The 20,477-nt window shown below is 45.4% G+C and overlaps 1 protein-coding gene across 1 annotated transcript in view; it reads left to right on the top strand.

The window, feature by feature from the left end:
• LOC148152291 (retinol dehydrogenase 11-like) overlaps positions 1-19,964 on the top strand; it is a 44,081-nt gene extending 24,117 nt beyond the window's left edge. Inside the window, exons 3-6 of the mRNA XM_087992239.1 lie at positions 7,176-7,265; positions 8,255-8,446; positions 14,519-14,628; positions 19,257-19,964. Coding sequence (XP_087848365.1) covers positions 7,176-7,265; positions 8,255-8,446; positions 14,519-14,628; positions 19,257-19,463 — 599 coding nt within the window. The 3' untranslated portion in view covers positions 19,464-19,964. The remainder of the gene's footprint in view (positions 1-7,175; positions 7,266-8,254; positions 8,447-14,518; positions 14,629-19,256) is intronic.
• The last annotated feature ends 513 nt before the right edge of the window (positions 19,965-20,477 follow it).

Here is a 20,477-nt window from a genome sequence, read left to right as displayed (position 1 = left end):
AAATACATGTACATACTGTCCCTCAGGATTCCCTCCAACAAGTTGCCCACCACAGAAGTCAGGCTCACCAGTCTATAGTTCCCTGGCTTGTCCTTACCGCCCTTCTTAAACAGTGGCACCACATTTGCCAACTCCAGTCTTCCAGCACCTCACCTGTGACTATCGATGATACAAATATCTCAGCAAGAGGCCCACCAATCACTTCTCTATTTCCCACAGAGGTCTAGGGTACACCTGATCAGGTCCTGGGGATTTATCCACCTTGACCCGTTTCAAGACATCCAGCACTTCCTCTTCTGTAAAATGGACATTTTGCAAGGTGTCATCATCTATTTCCCTACAGTCTATGTCTTCCATATCTTCATCCACAGTAAATACTGTTGCAAATACTGGGCAGTGCGGTGGCTCAGTGGTTAGCACTGTTGCCTCACAGCACTAGGGACCTGGGTTCAATTCTTGCCTTGGGCGACTGTCTGTGTGGAGTTTGTACATTCTCTCTGTATGGAGTTTGTACATTCTCCCTGTGCCTGAGTGGGTTTCCTCCCACAGCCCAAAGATGTGCACTTCAGGTGAATTGGCCATGCTAAAATTGCCCATAGTGTGAGGTGCATTAGTTGGGGTAAATGTAGGGGAATTGGTCTGGGTGGGTTGCTCTTTGGAGGATTTTTGTTGGGCCAAAGGGCCTGTTTCCACACTGTATGTACTCTAATCTAACAAAATGCTTGTTTAGTATCTCCCCCATTTTATGCGGCTCCACACAAAGGCTGCTTTGCTGATCTTTGAGGGGCCCTATTCTCTCCCTAGTTACCCTTTTGTCCGTAATGTATTTGTAAAAACCCTTTGGATTCTCCTTAATTCTATTTGCCAAAGCTATCTCATGTCCCCTTTTTGCCCTCCTGATTTCCCTCTTAAATATACTCCTACTGTCTTTATACTCTTCTAAGGATTCATCGATCTATCCTGTCTGTACCTTACATATGCTTCCTTATTTTCTTAACCAAAGCCTCAATTTCTTTAGTCATCCAGCATTCCCTATACCTACCAGCCTTCCCTTTCACCCTGACAGGAATATACTTTCTCTGGACTCTCGTTATACAATTTACGGTATTAGGACAACAAGTCCTAATACCGTAAAAATTTGCCTTCCTCCAACTTAGAACTTCAACTTTTAGATCTGGTCTATCCTTTTCCATCACTATTTTAAAACAAATAGAATTATGGTCGCTAGTCCCAAAGTGCTCCCTCACTGACACCTCAGTCACCTGCCCTGCCTTATTTCCCAAGAGTAGATCAAGTTTTGAACCTTCTCTAGTCGGTACATCCACATACTAAATCAGAAAACAAATTCCTCTCCATCTAAACCCTTAACACTATGGCAGTCCCAGTCCCAGTCTATGTTTGGAAAGTTAAAATCCCCTACCATAACTACCCTATTATTCTTACAGATAGCTGAGATCTCCTTATAAGTTTGTTTCTCAATTTCCCTCTGACTATTAGGGGGTCTATAATACAATCCCAATAAGGTGATCATCCCTTTCTTATTTCTCAGTTCCACCCAAATAACTTCCCTGGATGTATTTCTGGGAATATCCTCCCTCAGTACAGCTGTGATGCTATCCCTTATCAAAAACGCCACTCTCCCTCCTCTCTTGCCTCCCTTTCTATCCTTCCTGCAGCATTTGTATCCTGGAACATTAAGCGGCCAGTCATGCCCATCCCTGAGCCATGTTTCTATAATTGCTATGATAACCATGTTCCTAACCATGCCCTGAGTTCATCTGCCTTCCCTGTTAGGCCCCTCGCATTGAAATAAATGTAATTTAATTTCTCAGTCCTACCTTGTCCCTGCCTGCCCTGACTGTTTGACTCGCTTCTGTTGCCAACTTTAGCAGTCTCAGATTGATCTCTTTCCACACTATCTCCCTGGGTTTCTGCCTCCCCCATCCCCCCCCCCCCCCCCCCCCCCCCCCCCCCCCCCCCCCCCCCCCGCCCCGCCCTTGCTGGCCCCTCTCCCATGTGAGAACATTCTGCACCCTCTCTGAGACATCCTTGATCCTGGCACCAGGAAATAATACACCATTCTGATATTTCGCTGCTGGCCACAGAAATGTCTGTACCTCAGACGAGAGAGTCCCCTAACACAATTGATCTCTTGGAACCCAAAGTACCGCTCATTGATTCTGGATTAGTGGTGCTGGAAGAGCACAGCAGTTCAGGTAGCATCCAAGGAGCTTCAAAATCAACGTTTCGGGCAAAAGCCCTTCATCAGGAATAAAGGCAGAGAGCCTGAAGCGTGGAGAGATAAGCTAGAGGAGGAGGGTGGGGGTGGGGAGAAAGTAGCATAGAGTACAATAGGTGAGTGTGGAAGGGGATGAAGGTGATAGGTCAGGGAGGAGAGGGTGGAGTGGATAGGTGAAAAAGGAGATAGGCAGGTAGGACAAGTCCAGACAAGTCATGGGGATAGTGCTGAGCTGGAAGTTTGGAACTAGGGTGAGGTGGGGGAAGGGGAAATGAGGAAACTGTTGAAGTTACATTAATGCCCTGGGGTTGAAGTGTTCCGAGGCGGAAGATGAGGCATTCTTCCTCCAGGCGTCTGGTGGTGAGGGAGCGGCGGTGAAGGAGGCCCAGGACCTCCATGTCCTTGGCAGAGTGGGAGGGGGAGTTAAAATGTTGGACCACAGGGCAGTGTGGTTGATTGGTGCGGGTGTCCCGGAGATGTTCCCTAAAGCGCTCTGCTAGGAGGCGCCCAGTCTCCCCAATGTAGAGGAGACTGCATCGGGAGCAACGGATACAATAAATGATATTAGTGGATGTGCAGGTAAAACTTTGATGGATGTGGAAGGCTCCTTTAGGGCCTTGGATAGAGGTGAGGGAGGAGGTGTGGGCGCAGGTTTTACAGTTCCTGCGGTGGCAGGGGAAGGTGCCAGGATGGGAGGGTGGGTTGGAGGGGGGCGTGGACCTGACCAGGTAGTCACGGAGGGAACGGTCTTTGCGGAAGGTGGAAAGGGGTGGGGAGGGAAATATATTCCTGGTGGTGGGGTCTTTTTGGAGGTGGCGGAAATGTCGGTGGATGATTTGGTTTATGCGAAGGTTGGTAGGGTGGAAGGTGAGCACCAGGGGCGTTCTGTCCTTGTTATGGTTGGAGGGGTGGGGTCTGAGGGCGGAGGAGCGGGATGTGGACGAGTCCGCCTCGGAACACTTCAACCCCAGGGCATCAATGTGGACTTCAACAGTTTGCTCATTTCCCCTTCCCCCACCTCACCCTAGTTCCAAACTTCCAGCTCAGCACTGTCCCCATGACTTGTCCGGACTTGTCCTACCTGTCTATCTCCTTTTCCACCTATCCACCCTCTCCTCCCTGACCTATCACCCTTCATCCCCTCCCCCACTCATCTATTGTACTCTATGCTACTTTCTCCCCACCCCCACCCCCACTCTCCTCTAGCTTATCTCTCCATGCTTCAGGCTCACTGCCTTTATTCCTGATGACGGGCTTTTGCCCGAAACGTTGATTTCGCTGCTCCTTGGATGCTGCCTGAACTGCTGTGCTCCTCCAGCACCACTAATCCAGAATCTAGGAATTCCCTGGCTGTTCTCTGTTTGGCTTGTCCTATAATAATAGTGTTGTCCCAGTCAAACTCATGTTACTTGTCATCTGCGTGTGTGGCTACTAAGGATAGCTGATCGTGTTGTTTCGTGGCTAGTTGGTGTTCATGGATGCAGATCGTTAGCTGTCTACCTGTTTGTCCTATGTAGTGTTTTGTGCAGTCCTTGCATGGGATTTTATACAACACATTGATTTTTGCTCATGCTGGGTATCGGGTCCTTTGTTCTGGTGAGTTGTTGTCTGAGAGTGGCTGTTGGTTTGAGTGCTGTTATGAGTCCTAGTGGTCGCAGTAGTCTGGCTGTCAGTTCAGAAATGTTTTTGATGTATGGTAGTGTGGCTAGTCCTTTGGGTTGTGGCATGTCCTCGTTCTGTTGTCTTTCCCTTAGGCATCTGTTGATGAAATTGCGGTGGTATCTGTTTTTGGCGAATACATTGTATAGGTGTTCTTCTTCCTCTTTTTGCAGTTCTGGTGTACTGCAGTGTGTTGTGGCCCTTTTGAATAGTGTCTTGATGCAACTTCTTTTGTGTGTGTTGGGGTGGTTGCTTTTGTAGTTCAGGACTTGGTCTGTGTGTGTGGCTTTCCTGTGTACCCTTGTGGTGAATTCTCCATTCGGTGTTCTCTGTACCCTCACGTCTAGGAATGGGAGTTGGTTGTCCTTTTCTTCCTCTCTCGTGAATCGGATTCCTGTGAGTGTGGCGTTGATGATCCGGTGTGTGTTCTCTATTTCCATGTTTTTAATGATTACAAAGGTGTCATCAACGTATCTGACCCAGAGTTTGGGTTGAATTTGCGGAAGAATGTTTGTTCTAACCTTTGCATTACCGCTTCTGCTATGAGTCCAGAGATGGGTGAGCCCATGGGTGTGCCGTTGATTTTTCCATATATTTGGTTATTGAATGTGAGGTGTGTTGTAAGGCACAGGTCCAGTAGTTTGAGTATGCCGTCTTTGTTGATAGGTTCAACGTCCTGTTGTCTGTTCTGTACGTCCAGCAGTTTGGCTATTGTTTCTCTGGCTAGGGTTTTGTCGATAGAGGTGAACAGGGCCGTTACGTCGAATGAGACCATAGTTTCTTCCTTGTCTATATGTATATTTCTGATGATGTCCAAGAATTCCTGTGTTGACTGTATAGAGTGTCTGGATCCGCTGATCAGGTATTTCAGTTTCTGTTGTAGTTCTTTAGCCAGTTTGTGTGATGGTGACAAACAGGAAGACAGCTAACGATCCGCGTCCATGAACACCAACTAGCCACGAAACGACATGTCCAGCTATCCTTAGTAGCCACACACTCGGATGACAAGCAACATGAGTTCGACTGGGACAACACTACTATTATAGGACAAGCCAAACAGAGAACAGCCAAGGAATTCCTAGAGGCATGGCACTCATCCACAGATTCAATCAACAAGCACATCGACCTGGACCCAATATACCAGACACTACAGCAGACAGCTGAAACTGACAACTGGACGCGGCAGAGACAAACCACTATAAATGCCAGAGGAAACATCACAAAAGCGCTTCACAGGAGGCTCCCAAGCACTGAGGATGTCACCTAGACAGGGGACGAAACGTCTGCAACACAAATTTCAAGCTCGGTGAACAGATCCACAACATTGTTGTTTTAGCTGAGCTAGCAAGAGCCTTTTTCATGTCCAATGACTCTACGTGCCAGTATCAATGTAACTGCTTTACCTTGGCACTGATGTACACAGTTGTGTGCTTTCTGTACATTAGACTTAGAATTAAAAATTCATCAATTAGCATTCTTTCATAAACACAAAATTATTGATTTATTATAAAACAATAATTTTGGTCATCTCCAAACTTGTCAATGTTAGATCCCTCATGCAAGTCACCTATACATATTGTAAATAGTTGTGGCCTCAGCACTGATCCCTGTGGCATTCCACTAGTTATAAGCTGCCATCATGAATATGATCCTTTTATCCCAACTCTGTGTCTTCTGTTTGTTAGCTAATCCTGTATCCATGCTAATGTGCTACTTCCAACACTGTGGGCTCCTATTAAGTGGTTGAAGGTGTCATCAACAAGCAGCACCTGCTCAGTGACGCCCAGTTTGGGTTCCGCCAGGTTCCGCCAGGGCCACTCAGCTCCTGACCTCACGACATAGGAACAGGCCTATGTTCCTCGAGCCTGTTCCCCCATTCAATGAGATCATGGCTGATCTGCTGCCTAACTCTGTATTCCTGCCTTGGGTCCAAGGCTTGCTTAATAAAAATATTTTGATCTCAGATTTAACTTTAACAATTGAATTCGCATTGACCGCTGTTTGTGGAAGAGGGTTCCAAACCTCCACTACTGTTTTTGTGTAGAAGTGCTTTCTAACATCTCTCCCGAATGGCCTGGCCCTACTTCTTAAACTGTTCCCCTGGGTCTAGAATTTTCAATCAGTGGAAATTGTTAACCTTTATCTACTCTGTCTTTCCCTGTTAATATCCTGAAGACCTTGATTAGATCACCCCTTAACTTTCTAAATCCTCGAGAATTAGCTCAGTTTGCTGGATGATTGGATTGTAAAGCAGTGTGTTCCCATCACCAGTTGAGGTTTCCATGAAGCTTCTCAACCTCTCCCACCAGTGCTCTCTTTCTCTCTCTAGTGAGAGAGCAGGCCTATGGTCTGGTAAGACTATGGCAACACAACACCTCCCTTCAGCCTTTGCAGCACTCAGCGCTTCCATCCATTTCTTGATATGACGTGGGGTGAATCACACCGGCTGAAGACTGGTATCTGTGACGCTGGGGACCACTGGAGGAGGCTGAGGTGGATCATCCACTCGGCACTTCTGGCTGCGATTGCTTCAGCCTTATCTTTTGCACTCGTTCGCTCTAGATGAATCACTCAATACCCAAGTCTGTTCTAATCATCAAATGGTTTATTTTATATTGCGGGGCGTGGTGTGGAGCAAGTCACTGGGACTGCCAGCTCCTTCTCCATTGAACAGAGGAAATAGTACCTCAGTTCATCCTGGCTGGTTGAGTCATGTCATTGAAGACAGAGAGAAAGACAGGTTCTTGACTAGTAAGGGGATCAAGGACTTCAGAGAGGATGGGGATGAGAAACATGTGCAGACACAGTGAGTCAAATGGCCTAATCTATCTTATGTTCCTATTATAGCAAATCAATCACGATATGAATAGATTACAAACATGTCCAATCAAGTTAATAATGAGGCAACATTTAGCTGTGTGATCAGCTTTCAAACAATGCTGGCACATCTCACAATATTTACCAGACACTTTAAAACTGTTTCAGCTTAGTAATACTCCCTTTTATAACATACAGCACCGTGGGTTTGCTGCCTGAGCCATCGGTGACCCTCACTTCCTGGGCTGAACCTGGATTCTCACTTACTCACTCCCAGCCTGTTCCCATTCCGAACCCAGACTCTTGGTCACACTCCCACCCCAGTCTCAATCTGATCCGAGTTTGGAAACATCAGTGAAAGTAACCTGCAGTGTTTTTACAGCAGAATGGAACTGGAGGCACTGTATCATGGGTCAAAACTCTACATTGGGATTAATTGCTGCAAAATGTTCCCCCTCAGGTTTGGACCCAGCAATCACTTCTGAGGGTTTTGAACTGACTATTGCTACGAACTATCTCGGCCCATTCCTCCTGACCAACCTACTACTGGGTGAGTGCTTCACTGAATCATCATTCATCTTCAGAATATCATGATTCGTCTTCACTCAATTACTATCTTCACTCAGTCATCATTGTCACTCTATCACCATCCTCACTCTATCACCATCCTCACTCTATCACCATCCTCACTCTATCACCATCCTCACTCTATCACCATCCTCACTCTATCACCATCCTCACTCTGTCACCATCCTCACTCTGTCACCATCCTCACTCTGTCACCATCCTCACTCAGTCACCATCCTCACTCAGTCACCATCCTCACTCAGTCACCATCCTCACTCAGTCACCATCCTCACTCAGTCACCATCCTCACTCAGTCACCATCTTCACTCAGTCACCATCTTCACTCAGTCACCATCTTCACTCAGTCACCATCTTCACTCAGTCACCATCTTCACTCAATCATCTATTCAATCATCATCACTCAATCACTATCTTCACTCAATCATCATCTTCACTCAATCATCTACTCAATCACCATCCTCACTCAATCATCTATTCAATCATCATCATCACTCAATCACCATCATCACTCAATCATCTCCATCATCATCACTCAATCACCATCATCACTCAATCACCATCATCACTCAATCACCATCGTCACTCAATCACCATCATCACTCAATCATCTATTCAATCATCATCACTCAATCACTATCTTCACTCAATCATCATCTTCACTCAATCATCATCATCACTTAATCACCATCTTAACTCAATCATCACTGTCACTCAATCACAATCATCACTCAAACAACATATTTGCTTATCATCATCTTCACTCTGCCGTTATTCATCTTCACTCACTCATCATCGTCGTCCGACTATCATCATCATCTCCGATCCATCATTATCTTCACATCATTCATCGTTCGTCATTCATCTTCACTCCCTTATCATCATTCGTCTTCACTTAATGACCATTTTCACCCAATCACTCATCATTTTCACTCTATCATTATTCATCACCAGATTTGCTGAAACGTTCTGCAAATGCCCGGATTGTGAATGTCTCTTCGATGAATCACAGTTCTGGGAAGGTCGACTTTAGGCATTTTAAAGGGGAGAATGTGCAGACATCCCGAAGGGATGGGATGTACAACAACACCAAACTGATGAATGTATTATTTACCATGGAACTGTCTCAGCAACTCCAGCACACAGGTATGAACAGCACTCTGAAGGCTGGGACTGATGTGGGTGTGGGCCTTTTATATACTGACACATCCAACACTGCCCATCAAAAAGGGCCACATATTGAATAATGTAGTAGGAGACTGCACAAACTATTGGTGCAGTTGTATAGTTTTGTGAGCGATGTTATAGGTTTATTGGAGAAAAATCAATGTGGGTGGAAATTAGAAATAGGAAAGTTCACTGATAGGCATAGCCTATAGGCCACCCAATAATAACATCATGGGGTTGAATTTAAAATACAGATGGAGGGTGAGATAGTAAAATCCAATACCAGGGTCCTGTCCTTAAACAAAGAAGACTGCAATGGGATGAAGAAGGAGTTGGCTAAGATAGACTGGGAACAAAGACTAACTATATGGTGGGACAGTTGAGGAACAGTGGAGGACTTTCAAAGTGATTTGTCACAGCACTCAGCAAAAATATATCCCAGTGAAAAGGAAGGACTGTTGGAAAAGGGATTATCTTTAAATAAGACAGGGCAAGGGACTGAAGTGTCACTGGGGAAGCCCTTTGGGGCCAGCGACCATAGTTCTATTAGTTTTAAAATAGTGATGGAAAAGCATAGACTTGATTGAAAAGTTAAAGTTCTAAATTGGAGGAAGGCTAATTTTGACGGTATCAGGCAAGAACGTTCGAAAAGGTAAAAACAATGACTGCAGATACTGGAAACCAGATTTTGGATTAGTGGTGCTGGAAGAGCACAGCTGCTACCTGGAACTGCTGTGCTCTTCCAGCACCACTAATCCAAGAACTTTCAGAAGCTGATTGGGGGCAGATGTTTGCAGGTAAAGGGACGGCTGGAAAATGGGAAGCCTTCAGAAATGAGATAACAAGAGTCCAGAGATAGTATATTCCTGTCAGGGTAAAGGGCGAGGCTGGCAGCTATATGGAATGCTGGATGAATAAAGAAATTGAGGGTTTGGTTAAGAAAAAGAAGGAAGCATATGTGAGGTGTAGACAGGATAGATCGAGTGAAACTCTGTAAGAGTATAAAGGCAGTAGGAGTATACTCAAGAGGGAAATCAGGAGGGTAAAAAGGGTACATGAGATAGCTTTGGCAAAGTAGTGTTAAGAAAAATTTAAAGGGATTCTACAAATACATTACGACAAAAGAGTAACTAGGGAGAGAATAGGGCCCCTTAAAGATCAGCAAGGCAGCCTACGTGGGAAACCGCAGGCGTTGGGGGAGATACTAACGTATGAGTATTTTGCATCAGTGTTTACTGTGGAGAAGGATGTGGAAGCTAGAGAACATAGAACAAAGAACATTACAGCGCAGTACAGGCCCTTTGGCCCTCGATGTTGCGCCGCCCTGTGAAACCAATCTGAAGCCCATTAATCTACACAATTGCATTCTTATCTATATGTTTATCCAATGACCATTTAGATGCCTGTAATGTTGGTAGTCTACAACTGTCGCAGGCAGTGCGTTCCATGCCCCTACTACTCTCTGAGTAAAGACGCTAACTCTGACATCTGTCGTACATCTATTGCCCCTCAATTTGAAGCTATGCCCCTCGTGCTATTTTCACCATCCTCGGAAAAAGGCTCTCACTGTCCGCCAATTATGCGGTATACTCCCTCACTTGATCGTACATTTACCATTCTGATGCAGACCTCTCATCTGCATCACAATGGCCTGGATCAAAGAATGGACTGTGTTCTATTTAAACTCGGGCCATGGTTGCATAACAAAGTTATCAGTCATAGTTGCATTGATCAAATCTCTTAGCAACATCTTGAAAAGTGTTTGTATGACAGATGTTGCGCCTGCTACATGGTGTGTTTTAACACATATCCAGCAAAAGAACTACAAGTCAACTCTTCGTTATAATAAACAATAATATTCATTTATTTGTCACAATTAATACTAGAACAACAAAATACACTATAAAGTAACAATTTGCACTATAAATCAAATCAACGATCTTGAACTTTACCTTAACGCTGGACGATCATATCTCACCACACCAGATCTTGACCTTGATCCATGTGGCGATAATTGTCTGGTTGTCCTCTCCCGGTTGGCCCCAGGGGTTGCTTGTCTTCATGGTGGTTGGTCTTGAGCTACTGATCCAGAGCGATTCTTATACTCAGTAGTTGTTTGCGGCCTTTTGGAAGGATCTTTAGTGTCCTCCAATAGATTGATCAGGGCTGGATCGCCCTGATCGGTTGGACCCAACCAGGCGTTGACATGTTGATGACAGGGTGGTCCTTGGATATCCATTCGCAGAGAAGTTTGGTGCACATTGGTCAGTAGCCCTCTCCAAATAAGGATGTGAGGTGCCCCTGAGTGTGGTAAACAATTTGATGTTTCTGATTGCCTGAGGGATGGCATTCAGATTGATTCATTCAATACAAATTCACTTGGGGGAGGTGAAGGCCAAGTGGTATTATTGCTGGGCTGTTAATCCAGAGAGAAAGTGAGGACTGCAGATGCTGGAGATCAGAGTTGAGAGTGTGGTGCTGGAAAAGCAAAGCTGGTCAGGCAGCAGCCGAGGAGCAGGATGAGCTGCTATTACGAGGAGGCATAGCTTTAAATTAAGGGGTGGTAGGTATAGGACAGATGTTAGGGGTAGGTTCTTTACTCAGCGAGTCGTGAGCTCATGGAATGCCCTGCCAGTAGCAGTGGTGGACTCTCCCTCTTTATGGGCATTTAAACGGGCATTGGATAGGCATATGGAGGATAGTGGGCTAGTGTAGGTTAGGTGGGCTTGGATCGGCGCAACATCGAGGGCCAAAGGGCCTGTACTGCGCTGTATTCTTCTATGTTCTATGTTCTATGTCTTTTTCTGGGGTGGGGAAAACTAGAGGGCATAGGTTTAAGGTGAGAGGGGAAAGATTGAAAGGAACCTAAGGGACAACTTTTTCATGCAGAAGGTGGTGCGCGTATGGAATGAGATGCCAGAGGAAGTGGTGTAGGCTGGTACAAATACAGCACTTAAAAGGCATCTGGATGGATATATGAATAGGAAGGGTTTAGAGGGATATGGGCCAAGTGCTAGCAAATGGGACTAGATTAATTTAGGATATCTGTTAGGCATAGATGATTTGGACTGAAGGGTCTGTTTCTGTGCTGTACATCTCTACGACTCTCTGAGTGGACAAAGGACCAGCGGATGGAGTACAATGTTGGTAAATGTGAAGTTATCCATTTCGATAGGAATAACAGCAAAATGGACTACTATTGAAACGGTGAAAAATTGCAGCATGCTGCTGTGCAGTGGGAGCTGGGTGTCCTTGGTGCATGAATCACAGAAGGTTGGTCTGTAAGTGCAGCAGATAATTAGGAAGGCAAATGGAATTTTGTCCTTCATTGCTAAAGGGATTAAGTTTAAAAGCAGGGAGATTATGTTGCAGCATGTGCAGGGTATTGGTGAGGCCACACCTGGAGTACTGCATGCAGTTTTGGTCTCCTTACTTGAGCAAGAAGTTTTTGGCACTGGAGGGGGTGCAGAGGAGATTCACTAGATTGATTCCAGAGTTGAGAGGGTTGGCTTATGAGGAGATACTGAGTAGACTGGGATTACATTCACTGGAATTTTGAAGAATGAGGGGGAATCTTATGGAAACAAATAAACTTATGAAGGGAATAGATAAGATAGAAGCAGGGAGGTTGTTTCTACTGGGGTGGGGGTGAAACTAGAACTAGGGGGTATCGCCTCAAAATAAGGGGGAGCAGATTTAGGATGGAGCTGAGGAGGAATCTCTTATCACAAAAGGTTGTGAATCTGTGGAATTCCCTGCCCAGTGAAGCAGCTGAGGCTACCTTGTTGAATGTTTTTAAGGAAAAGGTAGATAGATTTTTGAACAGTGAAGGAAATAAGGGTTATGATGAGAGGGCAGTTACCTTCATCCACCTGTTTTGTCACCTTCTCGAAGAACTCAATAAGGTTAGTGAGGCACGACCTACCCTTCACAAAACCATGTTGACTATCCCTAATCAAATTATTCCTTTCCAGATGATTATAAATCCTATCTCTTCTAACCTTTTCCAACACCTTACCCACAACCCCATAATTAACAGGGTTGTCCCGACCCCCCTTCTTAAACAACAGAACAGCATTTGCTATCCTCCAGTCTTCAGGCACTACTCCTGTCGACAATGACGATATAAAGATCAAAGCCAAAGGCTTTGCAATCTCCTCCCTGGCTTTCCAGAGAATTCGAGGATTAATCCCATCTGGCCCAGGGGTCTTATCTATTTTCAGATCTTCTAAAATTGCTACAACCTCCTCTTTGTCAACTGCAATCCCATCTAATCTAATAGCCCGTATCTCCGTATTCTCACTAACATTGCCCTTTTCCAATGTGAATACTGACGAAAGTATTAATTAAGCGCTTTCCCTATGTCCTCAGATTCCGCACAGAACTTCCCACTACTATCTTTGTTTGGCCCTAATCTTACTTTAGTCATTCTTTTATTCCTGATATAGCTATAGAAGGCTTTAGGGTTTTCCTTGATCCTATCCACCAACAACTTCTCATGTCCCCTCCTAACTCTTCTTGGCTCTCTCTTTAGATCTTTTCTGGCTAACTTATAACTCTCAAGCCCCCTGACTGAGCCTTCACGCCTCATTCTGACATAAGCCTTCTTTTTTCTCTTGACAAGAGCTTCAACTTCTTCAGTAAATCACGGCTCCCTCTCTCGACAACTACCTCCCTGCCTGATAGGTATATACTTGTCAAGGACCCGCAGTAGCTGTTCCTTGAATGAGCTCCACATTTCAAGTGTGTCTATCCCCTGCTGTTTCCTTCCCCCATCCTATGCATCCTCAATCTTGCCTAATCGTATCATATTTACCTTTCCCCTAGTTATACCTCTTTCCCTGCTGTATATACCTATCCCTGCCCATTGCTATTGTAAACATAACCGAATTGCGGTCACTATCACCAATGTGCTCAACTACCTCCAAATCTAACACCTGGCTGGGTGCATTCCCCAGTACCAAATCCAATGTGGCATCTTCCCTTGTTGGCCTGTCTACATACTGTGTCAGGGCACCCTCCTGCACACACCGAACAAAAACTGACCTGTCTAAACTACTTGCACGATAGTATTCCCAGTCAACATTGGGGAAGTTAAAGTCCCCCATAACAACGAGCCTGATACCCTCACTCCTATCGAGAATCATCTTTGCTATCCTATCCTCTACATCCCTGGAACAATTCAGAGGCCTGTAGAAAACTCTTGTTCTCGGAAAACCTCCTATCTGTCCCCCTAACTATGGAGCTCCCAATAACTAATGCACTGCTCCTCTTCCCCCTGCCCCTGTGAGCAACAGGGACAGACTCTGCGCCACAGGGACAGACTCTGCGCCAGAGACCTGTGCCCCACTGCTTACCCCTAGTAAGTCATCCCCCCCAAAACCGTATCCAAAATGATATACTTGTTGCTGAGGGGAACCACCACACTGCCTGCTGGTTCTCTTTCCTACGCCTGACGGTAACCCATCTATCTTCTTCACATGGCTGTGGAGTAACTACCTTCATAACTCTTCTCAATAATCCCCTCTGCCTCCCGAATGATCCAAAGCTGCTTCCCCAATGCAGACTGTTTTGCCTCATCTTAGTCCCACGTGGGTGGGTTCCACGCTCCTAAACTGAGACTAAATTCTCTCACTCGAAACCCAACCACCAGGGAAAATTGTCTTTCAGCATAAACTCCAACTACCCTGAAGTGTTAACCCCATAAAAATATTCCTCCCCCCCCGAGCATTAACTTCCCAAAGCAGTCATCCCATGAACCGTTAATCCCTCCCCCTGAATCACTGAGCCCCTCCATGAACCATTAACCCCTCCCTATGGAGAGAGTTGGGCAGTGGGGATAATTTTGCTTTCTTCTTTGAGTGAGTTAGGATCAATATGATGGGCTGAGTGGCCTGTCTGTGTAACCTGAAGCCGAATGGTTGAGTAGGAATCACAGCGACTTGGTGGGGGCCATGGGGGTGGAGGGTGGGGGGATGTTGGATATTTGGGTTTGTCAATGGGCTTTGTGTTGGGATTGTGTCTGACGCTCCCCCCTCTGATTTCCTCCAGGAGTGACAGTGAATGCTGTCCACCCAGGAGTGGTGATGTCGGAAATTCTGCGGAACTACAATATAGTCCTGAAGATTATCTTCAACCTGATTGGAATCTTCTTCTTCAAGGTCAGAGCTCATAGAAAGCTGCTGGTGCAGTGGCCAGAGGCAGTACTCAGTTCCTGGTCATTGTCGGTGTGTTGGTAACTCAGAAAGAGAAGTCTTATATGTCTGTGCCACCATTTACATCCTCATAACATGCCGAAAGCTACAAACAGGAAGGGGCCATTTGAACTGTTTCACCACCTCATGGGAACACGGTCAATCTGTGATGTCAACCCAGTCACTTGACTTTGGCTCCTGTCCATTTAAATAAAGGTAGTAGAAAGAGAGATTGGATAGACTGGAGCAGAGGAGATCGAGAGGGGATGTGTTTGAGATGTATAAAATTATGAGGGACATGGGATAGACAGGAAGAACCTTTCCCCTTGATGGAGGGATCAATTCAGGGAGTGGTAATTAAAGGTGTAGCTGGGATGTGAGGAAAACCTTTCTCATCCAGAGGGTGGTGAGAATCTGGAACTCACTGCCTGTGAGGGTGGGAGAGACAGAAACCCTCATCACATTGAAGAAGGAGTGAGATGTGCACTTGCGATAAACAAAGTTAAAAATCACGCAACACCAGGTTATAGTCCAACAGGAGCATGTGCTCATAAAGCTAGTGCTTCCAAATAAACCTGTTGGACTATAACTTGGTGTTGTATGATTATTTTTAACTTTGTCCACCCCGCTCCAACACCGGCTCCTCCATATCATGTGATAAACAAGGCCATGAACCAAGGGCCAGGAAATGGGATTAGAATCATTCGGCGGTTGTTTCTGACTGGTTTGAATATGAGGGGTCGAAGGGCCTGTTTCGGTGTTGTAAATCTCTCTGATTCTGTGACAAATCCATTGCTTTCAGATTTTATACAAGCAGTTGGGCTCGCAGCGATTGTCACTCACATAGGAGAGTTCCAAACCTTTACTGTCCACTGTCGGCTGAAAGCTTTCCTGAATTCACTCCCGAAATGTCTGACCGTGGGAACAGGAGAAGTATTTTCTGTTCATCCTGTCAATTCCCCTTAATGTTTTGATAACTCTGATGAAAACCTTCCTGCCTCCCACCCCCTCACTACTCTTGTAAAATTCTCCTTTGTACAATCTCTCCTCATAACTCAACCATCCAGGTGTCATTTCTCTGTGCTCTCTCCCACACTGAAACAATACAATCTTCCGATATTCAGAACAACTCACATTTCTCCAAATGTGGTCTAATGAGGGTTAAGTATGACTCCCACTTGCCTCTTATCCAATTCCATTCCTTTGATATTAAGGCTAGTATAGGGGAGGCCATGGACGAGAAGTCCAAACGCAAAACTGTTAATCCAGAAGTCCTGGGGACCTTAGTTCAAATCCCACCATAACAGATGGTGGAATTTGAATTCAATTAAAAATCTGGGATTAAAAGTCTAATGGTGAACATGAATCCATTGTCAATTGTCAGGAAAATCCCATCTAATTCATTTAGGGAAGGAAACTGCCATCCTTACCTGGTCTGGCCTATAGGTGACTCCAGACCCACAGCAATGTGGTTGACTCTGAACAGTCTGATGAGTAATAAATGCTACCTAGCTAGTGATGCCCTCACCCTGTGAATGAACTTAAAAAAAAACTTCATCAGGTTTTTTTGCTGCTTTTCTGTACTTAAAACCTCAATTTTGTTTTGGACCTCACCCTGGCATCGGGACGCTGATTCTATTCCATTATGACAGCTGAATAAATTCAATGAATAAACCATGAACTGTCGCTTGGTTTTAGCTATATTGACCATGATACCCTAATTGGTTCTTGTAAAAGTAATCTGGTTCTTTAATGCCCTTTAGGGAAATCAGCCATCCTCACCTGGTCTGGCCTCCATGTGACTCCAGTCCCACAGCAATGTGGTTGACTCTGGAAAACACAGGATGGACAGAAAATACTGGTTTTGCAAGCAATGCCCACACATCCCATGAAAGAATAATTAAAAAAGAAAAAAAACCTCATGAAATTAGTTCAACACAAAGTGTTTAGATAAATTTATGCTTTCAGTTATAGTATTGAACTCACTATAACACAGAAGGAGGTCATTTAGCCCATTGGCTTTATGCCAGTTCTCTTCTGTTCCTCCATGCCCCTAACTCTGAAGGTTTCTTTCTTTAGACCCCCGAGCAATTTCCTTTTGAAATCATTCATTGTCTCCACTTTCATCCACTTCATCAGCTGTGAGTTGCAAGTCTGAGTTTCTGTGCACTATATATACCTTTCTGTTCTCCTGCACACATTCCACACGAGTGTAGTGGACACACGTTCCAGGGCAGCATGGTCGGGTAGTTTAAGGCAGTCTATCCAGACTCTGATGAGGCTTGGGTTCGAACCTTGCCCTACCAATTCTGACGAATGTGCATGTTTCTGCAGCTTCTGCTTTTTGTTACACACTGAATGGTAGAGTCTTGGGGAGTGTTTTCAAACCTAGGGGTGCAGGTACACAGTTCCTTGAAAGTGCCATCGCAAGTAGACAAGGTGATGAAGAAGCTGAAAATGTGTTGCTGGAAAAGCGCAGCAGGTGAGGCAGCATCAAAGGAGCAGGAGAATCAACATTTCGGGCATGAGCCCTTCTTCAGGAATGAGGAAGATAAAAGGTAGGGAGGAGGGACTTGGGGGAGGGGCATTGGAAATGTGACAGGTGGAAGGAGGTTAAGGTGAGGGTGATAAGGTGAGGGTGATAGGCCGGAGTGGGGGTGGGGGCAGAGAGGTCAGGAAGAAGATTGCAGGTTAGGAAGGCGGTGCTGAGTTCGAGGGTTGGGACTGAGACAAGGTAGGGGGAGGGGAAATGAGGAAACTGGAGAAATCTGAGTTCACCCCTTGTGGTTGGAGGGTTCCTATGCAGAAGATGAGGTGCTCTTCCTCCAACCGTCGTGTTGCTATGGTCTGGCGATGGAGGAGTCCAAGGACCTGCATGTCCTTGGTGCAGTGGAAGGGGGAGTTGAAGTGTTGAGCCTCGGGATGGTTGGGTTGGTTGGTCCGGGTGTCCCAGAGGTGTTCTCTGAAACGTTCCGCAAGTAGGCGGCCAGTCTCCCCAATATAGAGGAGGCCACATCGGGTGCAGCGGATGCAATAGATGATGTGTGTGGAGGTGCAGGTGAATTTGTGGCGGATATGGAAGGATCCCTTGGGGCCTTGGAGGGAAGTGAGGGGAGAGGTGTGGGCGCAAATTTTGCATTTCTTGCGGTTGCAGGGGAAGGTGCCGGGAGTGGAGGTTGGGTTGGTGGGGGGTGTGGACCTGACAAGGGATCATGGAGGGAGTGGTCTTTTCGGAACGCTGATAGGAGAGGGGAGGGAAATATATCCCTGGTGGTGGAATGTTTCAGAGAACACCTCTGGGACACCCGGACCAACCAACCCAACCACCCCGTGGCTCAACACTTCAACTCCCCCTCCCACTGCACCAAGGACATGCAGGTCCTTGGACTCCTCCATCGCCAGACCATGGCAACACGACGGTTGGAGGAAGAGCGCCTCATCTTCCGCCTAGGAACCCTCCAACCACAAGGGGTGAACTCAGATTTCTCCAGTTTCCTCATTTCCCCTCCCCCCACCTTGTCTCAGTCCCAACCCTCGAACTCAGCACCACCTTCCTAACCTGCAATCTTCTTCCTGACCTCTCCGCCCCCACCCCCACTCCGGCCTATCACCCTCACCCTATCACCATCACCTTAACCTCCTTCCACCTATCGCATTTCCAACGCCCCTCCCCCAAGTCCCTCCTCCCTACCTTTTATCTTCGCCTGCTGGACACACTTTCCTCATTCCTGAAGAAGGGCTCATGCCCGAAACGTCGATTTTCCTGCTCCTTGGATGCTGCCTGACCTGCTGCGCTTTTCCAACACCACATTTTCAGTTCTGATCTCCAGCATCTGCAGTCCTCACTTTCTTCAAGGTGATGAAGAAGGCTGTTAGCATGCTTGCTTTCATTGGTCAGAGCACTGAGCACAGGAGTTGGGGTGTCATGTTACGGCTGTACAAAACATTGGACAGGCCACATTTTAGAGTCCTGTGTACAGTTGTGGTTGCCTTGCTATAGGAAAGATATTAAACTGGAAAGGGTGCTAAAAAGATTTACAAGGATGTTACTGAAACTGGAGAGTTGGAGTTATAAGGAGAGACTGGATAGGCTGGGACCTTTTCCTCTGGAGCATGGGAGGCTGAGGGGTGACCTTACAGAGATTGATAAAATCATGAGCACCATAGATAAGGTGAATAGCCAAGGTCTTTTCCCTGGGATAAGCTGAGAGGAGAAAGATTTAAAAGGGACCTGAGGGACAACTTTTTCACACAGAGGGTGGTGCTGTGTAAATGGAATGAGCTAACAGAAAGTGGTGGAGAGAAATACAATTACAACATTTAAAATATATTTGGATGGGGAATGAATAGGAAAATCTTAGAGGAATATGAGCCAAATGCTGACAAATGGGACTAGTTCAGTTTGGGAAACATAGTCGGCATGGACTGGTTGGGCCAAAGGGTCTGTTTCCATGCTGTATGATCTTTGGCTCTATATAGCTTTCCATTCTCTCATACATACTTCTATTCTCAAAGATGTTTGGAATTCAATATTTGAGCAATTTGGTTTGTTGATCTTCTGTTGCTTGCCATTCTGAAATGATCTTCTGTTCCAGTCTTCAGAGGAAGGAGCTGTGAGTCCCATCTACTGTGCTGTATCAAAGGAAATGGATGGTGTCTCTGGAAAGTACATCGATAGTGACTGCTCCCTCACTCTGCCCAGTCCATCAGCACAAGACCAAGCTTTAGCTAAAAAGCTGTGGGAAGTCAGTGAGTCATTCATTGGCCTTGCAAATGACAAGAGTCAAGTTAATGCAATATGAATGATTCCTCCAGGTATCTCCTCAGGCATTAACCCCACTGTCAGAAATCTCCATTTCCCCAAAATCCTCCTGTCTCCTGCCCTCCATTCCTTCTCTTTGCAGCAAGACCAGGGCACTGTCTAGCCTTGAGCTGACAAATGGACAATTAATATTCATGCCACATAGGTGCCACACAATGACCATTCCTAACAAAGTTAAAAATCACCCAACACCAGGTTGTAGTCCAACAGGTTTATTTGGAATTACTAGTTTTCATCAGGTAACTAGTGGGGCAGGATCATTAGGCACAGAATTTATCGCAAACGATCACAGTGTCATGCAATTAAAACAATATATTGAGCAAACCTAGATTGCTGTTAAGTCTTTCATCTTGTTATGAAGTAGTAGGTGTACTCTACCTTTAAGAGAGAGTGAAAGCTGGCAAGGACTTAACAAGCACAGAGTGTGCTAAAAAAATTAAAAATGTAACATTTGGCAGTGAAACAAATAGCTGAGCTGTTACTCTGTTACACAACAAATTCGAATTTGACCAATCGGTTTAAATTATGCCTAAAGATACCGAAGTCGAAACAAATTTGAATTTTATTGTTTTGATGACATCAAACCAATGAGACGATCGAATGTCTTGGGGTATAAAAATCGGGCATTTTGAACAGTTAGCCAGAGCAGCAAAGAGCACACACAAACACAGTCGGCTTGCAGAATCGCTCTCTGAAAGGTACCTGTTCATATGAAATCTGTGTAGCAGAAGACCCAAGACCGAGAAAAATCTGCAGTGGAACATTCAGAGGAGAATCGACACAGCTGACTGGTTTAGAAATTTGAATATTTTGTAAATCTTAATCAGGTGTTTTATCGGATCAGTATATTGTTGTAGAGTGGGAGGTAGATAAATCATTAAGTCAAAGGAGGTTTACAATAAAGTTAGTTGTTGTTTAATGTTTTCTTTTTCTTGTAGTTAAATAATAAATTGTTAATTTTTTTAACTAGTGGGATTTGGTAGTTCTTTGTCAC

This window comes from Chiloscyllium plagiosum, unplaced genomic scaffold (genome assembly GCF_037043375.1).
Source record: "Chiloscyllium plagiosum isolate Xiang-an unplaced genomic scaffold, Cpla_swu_hap1 HiC_scaffold_1, whole genome shotgun sequence".
Classification (NCBI taxonomy): domain Eukaryota; kingdom Metazoa; phylum Chordata; class Chondrichthyes; order Orectolobiformes; family Hemiscylliidae; genus Chiloscyllium; species Chiloscyllium plagiosum.
This window is presented reverse-complemented; position numbering and strand designations above follow the sequence as displayed.